This window comes from Tupaia chinensis, unplaced genomic scaffold (genome assembly GCF_000334495.1).
Source record: "Tupaia chinensis unplaced genomic scaffold, TupChi_1.0 Scaffold138400_1, whole genome shotgun sequence".
NCBI lineage: Eukaryota > Metazoa > Chordata > Mammalia > Scandentia > Tupaiidae > Tupaia > Tupaia belangeri.
In genome coordinates this window covers 119,943-125,414 of record NW_006198297.1, presented here as the reverse complement: position 1 = coordinate 125,414, position 5,472 = coordinate 119,943, and the positions used below count along the sequence as shown (strand labels likewise).

The 5,472-nt window shown below is 41.6% G+C and overlaps 1 protein-coding gene across 1 annotated transcript in view; it reads left to right on the top strand.

Annotated features, from left to right (window-relative positions):
- The first annotated feature begins 622 nt into the window (after nucleotides 1-622).
- The window catches only part of ZNF157 (zinc finger protein 157), a 57,195-nt gene continuing 52,345 nt past the window's right edge, over nucleotides 623-5,472 (top strand). The window contains exons 1-2 of the mRNA XM_014592723.2: nucleotides 623-668; nucleotides 3,026-3,141. Coding sequence (XP_014448209.1) covers nucleotides 3,070-3,141 — 72 coding nt within the window. The 5' untranslated portion in view covers nucleotides 623-668; nucleotides 3,026-3,069. The remainder of the gene's footprint in view (nucleotides 669-3,025; nucleotides 3,142-5,472) is intronic.

Below are 5,472 nucleotides of genomic sequence, written 5' to 3'. Positions count from 1 at the left end.
TGGGGACATATCCTGGACATGTGCATTTTCATCAAAAGTATGCTTACAATATTCTCCAAACATTTTTTCTACTGACAATTTGCTGAAGAACATTAATTGTTCATATCAAGCGCTATTATTATTATTTCCAGTTACTACCAGTTTAGTGAGTAATGGGGGTAATGAAGATGAAGGGGGAGCCAATTCCCTTCCACAGGAATTCTGACACCTCAAGAGACTGTTACCCTGATGTCTCCCTGCTCTTCTCCAGTAGTATCGTCCAGAAGGGGACCTGTATTGACCTGACTTCTCCCCCCTCTTCCCAGTGGTATCTCCAAGGAAGGGGACTGTACCACACTGACCCCTTCTACCTCCGCGCAGTGGCGTCTCCCTTAGAGATGAGAACGCACGCTCATACTCCCATACGAGGGGCATCTCTGTTTGCTTAAATTTTTTTACAAAACCGTAGAGCCCCGTTCCAAAGACCAATTTCTCCCGGAAGAGTGTCCTCAGAAAGTTTCCTCCACTGAACACCCCCTCAGCCCTCCTTCTGTGGGACAGCCCACTGTACGGAATGGGCACCAAGATGGCGGCCCTCACGGAGAAACGTCTTGGCGCCGCCATGCTTCTCGTTTGACAACAGCACTCATGGACAAAATCTCTGTGGATCCGTAGCAGCGCCTGGTTCGGTGTGAGTAGACTACAGCCTTTCAGTCATTGTGAATGTGTGCAAAACTAACACTATAGGGGTAGTGTCAGGGGTGAGGACAGGAAACGGAAGTGGCCCTCAGAGGTCATTTAAGTCTTGTTGGCGCGCGGCGCTAAAGCGAGTGCATGAGGGTTTGTGGCGTGACAGGCTCAGGTGATTTTGATGTGATGGCTTTGTGGGCGTTGGGGGAATGATAAATTGGCACCGTGTGGTGTCAGTTGGTGGGGAATTGAATCTAGTCAGTGGGAATCTGTGGGGGCTCAGGCATGGGGGTCTCTGGGGTGGTCCGGTTTTAGATTCTTCCTTGTGTCTTGTCAAGTCTTAACATTTAGTGTGTGTTTAGATATTTCCTGATCAGTTCTCCCAGAGGTTTGCTAATTTTATTAGTCTTCCCAAAGAACCAACTTGTGGCTTCGTTGGTCTTCTCTGATGGACCTTTATTTTCTTGTTCCTTAATTCTGCTCTTATCGGTACTAGGCTTTTCCTAACTTCTTAAATTGGATGTTAGCTTATTGCTATTCAGCCTTTCTTTGTTAAAAAAAAAACTTCTGTGAATATAAGTTTCCCTTTAAGAATCTTTTCCTCTGCATTCTGCGATATTTTGTATATACTGTCTTGTTATTACTTTTATGTTATTATTATTGTGTTTATTTTTTCTTATTTATTCTTTGTTGCTTTAGCATAATACTTTTGGGAGGATTGACATTTTTATTAAATCATCTTATCTAGGGCTATGGTATGTCCAGGTGACTATTTTATATTTGTCAGCTTTTTTATTCTTTTTAAGTCATATAGGTCCAGCTCCTTAAGAAATTAATTCTTACATACTTCATATATTTCTGTTATTAATGCATGTTTTTCATTTCCGTTTGCTCATTGCTATTATATAGAGAAACTATCTGCTTATAGACTGAAACTATCTGCTCTTACAATTTTATCTTCTATCCAACCCCTTATCAAATTACCCTATACATTTTTACATTTAACTTATTTATTTATTTATTTTAATTTAACCAGAGAGAGAATGAGAAAGCAAACTGCCAGGTCCGGGACTTGAACCGTGGTTAGCAATGTGGGAAGTCCAGTGCCCCTAACCACCATGTCACCTGCTGGCCTCTACCCTATGAATTCTAGTAGCCTTTTAGCAGAATCTGGTAGGTTTTTCACGTGTGAAATATTGGCAAAAAAAGCAATAGTTTATTTCTTTCCAATACTTACCCTGATTTACTCTATTGTGCGACCTAGAGCCTGCAAAACAATTTTTCTTTTTTTTGGAGAGATTTTTGCTATAGGGCGCGTATGCTTGACAGAGAGACAGAGAGACAGAAAGCGAGAAATCATCCCCCGGGGGGATAGTCATGCCACAATCCCTTCTCCTCCGTTCTCCTCTCGGGAACTTGGGCACGCAGGCACATGCGCCCGGCGTGAGTTTAAACCACTGGGTCTGGGGCTCAAACCGTGGTCAACTACATGGGAGTCCAGTGACATAGGCATTATGCTAACTGCTGGTCCTCCTGTAAAACAATTTTGAGTTATAGCAGACATCCCTATCTTTTTACCAGTTTTTATGGCAATAGCTTTATCATTTTACGTTTTAGTATGGTATTTTAGGGCTGTGATTTGTAATTGATTTTTGTGATACTTAAGTGATTTACTTACTTGCCAATTTTAGTTTGAGCTTTCATTTGTAATGGCTGCTGAATTGTGTTAGATGCTTTTTTTGGTGTAAGTTAATATCACTATGTTTCCCCCTATAATTTGTCGATGTAATAAATAATACCGTTAATGCAGAGCCATTTTCTTTTGGAAAGAAGTGGCTAAACACTTTCCTGTAGAAGAAGTGTAGAGAGATTTTTCACCTTAAAATGGAAAAATGCCAAAAGACAGCAGAAGAGACAACACATTTCCTTTCATTTACATCACCCAGTTTCCCAGTTTCCTACCTGTATAATCACCCACCAGGTCTCCAGGGACAAGTGCCTCCCTAACCCACCCCATGAACCTTAAGCACCACTTACTGCCCCATTTCTACCTTTTCCCTAAACCCAAATCTGCCTTGAACGTGAGTTGCGGAGCAGGCTGGCTGGGTAGGGTGTTAAACACTCTATAGAGTCACCAAAGAATAAGGGACTCCAAGCTCATTAATTTGACTCCAAATATCATGATCATTTCCATAATTCACCTTTAACTAATAGAGTGGGGAGAGGCCAAACTTTGTGGGGTGAATGTGGAATGACACTGATGATGTGGATATTGTCCTTATAGGATTTCTTGGTGTCTCTGTGGAGACATTGAGCCTTACTCCTTCCTGGAGGCTGTGATATTTTCTGCCTACAGATAGCCCTCCAGCTTTGGAAGGTGGGCAGTGGCCCAGAGAGAACATGTCAACTAATGGGAAATCACCCCAGAGATTCCCTGCCCTGATTCCAGGAGAACCTGGCAGATCATTTGAGGTAAGGGGGAAGAGCCTACTATTTTTTATTTGTTCTTTCTTTAATTATTTTAATTATTATTTTTTTTTAGTTACAATTTTATTTTCAGATAGTTGTAGATTCAAATGCAGTGTTACCATTCACCTGACTTCCCCTATTGGTTGTGTCTTGTAAAACCTTGGGACAAGATCACACCAGGATATTGAGATAGAGAACATTTCCATTACCACAGGTATCATCTCAATCATGTTGCCCTTTAATAGTCACAACCACCTCCCTCCATCCTCCACTCCCTCCTTAACCCTTGGCAACCGCTAATCTGTTCTCCAATACTATTGGGTTGTCAGAAAAGTCATGATGTATTTTTTTTCTATGTTTTTCTATGCAAAAATGCATCATGACTTTTCCAACGACCCAATATAATTTTGTTATTTCAAGAACGTTATATAAATAGAATAATACATCACATAACCTTTAGAGACTGGCTTTTTTCATTCAGCATAATTCCCTAAAGATCAATCCAGATTCTTGAGTATATCAGTTATTCATTCCTTCTTATTGCTGAGTAGTAGTCCTTGGTATGGATGTACCACAGTTTGTTTAACTATTCACTGGTTGAAGGACATCTTGGTTGTTTCTAGTTTTTGGCTAATATGAATAAATTTGCTGTGATCATTTGCATAAAGCTTTTGTGGGATAAGTACATGCACATGTAAATTGCTGGATTGTATGCTAAAGTGCATTTATTATAGAACAGCATAAACAGACTCTTTAAATTCTTTAGCACTGTTTTAGATTTACAGAAAAATTTAAGAAGATAGTACATATAATTCCATATACTGTCTCCCCCCTCACCTCCAGCAGTTTCCTCTGTAATTATTATCATTAATTTTTATTGCCAGAAGGTGTGTGCACTTTCCAGAGAGAGAGAAAGAGGAAAAAAGAGAGAGAGAAATTGCCCCCCCAGTGGGGTATGATTGCACCCAGTCCTTTTTCATCCAGTTCTCCATCCTGTAGGATTTTAGGCACGCATGCCTGGCATTTTGTTTTTGTTTTTGTTTAGAGAGAGTTTTGCTATAGGGTGCACGCTTGCCAGAGAGACAGAGAAAGAAAGAGAGAAAGCAGAAAATCACCCCTCAGAGGGGATGGCCACACCGCCATTCTCCTCTCGGGATTTTGGGCAGCCATGCACACACACCAGGAATGAATTTAAGCTGCTGGGTCTGGGACTCAAACTGTGGTCAACTATGTGGGGAGTCTAGCGATGTAACCATTATATCGCCATCTGCTGGTCCCAACCTGTCATGTTTTTCAAGCTCCCAGGGACTGGGATTTGAACTGCCCTAGAGATCTGGCTTCCTATGCATGGTGCTTAACTGTTATGCTAGGGGACCGATCTGCTTCCTCTTTTATTAACATCTTACATCAGTGTGGAACATGTGTTACAATTATTGAACCAATAGGGATACATTATTATTAATTATAGTCCACAATTTCCGTTAGGTTCAGTTTTTTGTGTTATATTGGGTTTTTGGAAAAGTCATTGTACATTTTTTTAATTTGACCAGAGAGGGATAGAATGAGAGAGAAAAAGTGAGAAAGCAAGCCCCCAGGTCTGGGACGCGAATTGCAGTGGGATTCCATGTGGGTGTCCAGTGCCCTGAGCCACCAAGCCACCTGGCGGCTCCAGTCATGACACATTTTTACATAGAAAAAATATGTCATGACTTTTCTGGCAACTAAATACATTCCATGGGTTTTGGCGAATGGATAATGACATATATCTACTTTTACAGTTTCATAAAATTGTACCTGAGTTTCAACTTTTCATCCTTCCATTTCCTCTGCCTGAACCTCTGGCAACCACTGATTTTTTTTTTTTTTAGGTTTTTGCCATAGGGCTCATGTGCTTGCCAGAGGGAGAGAGACATAGAGAGGGAAGTGAGAAATCATGGATAGACATGTGCAATGCCCTCTCCCCCATTCTCTTCTCTGGATTTTGGGCACACACACATGCACCCAGTGTGAGTTTCAAGCTGCCACGTCCGAGATTCGAACCGCAGTCCACTATGTAGGAGTCCTGCATAACTATTACATAATCTGCTGGTCCCTTTAAATGAAGAATTTTAAAAGGGTAAAATGATAATATACTTTTTTTTTTTTTTTTTGAGAGATTTTCACTGTAGGGCGTGTGCGCTCGCCAGACAGACAGAGAGAGACATAGAGACAGAAAGCGAGAAATCACCCCCCAGGGGGGATGGTCACGCCGCAATCCCTTCTCCTCCATTCTCCTCTCGGGATCTTGGGCACGCACGCACACGCGCCCGGCGTGAGTTTTAAGCCACCGGGTCC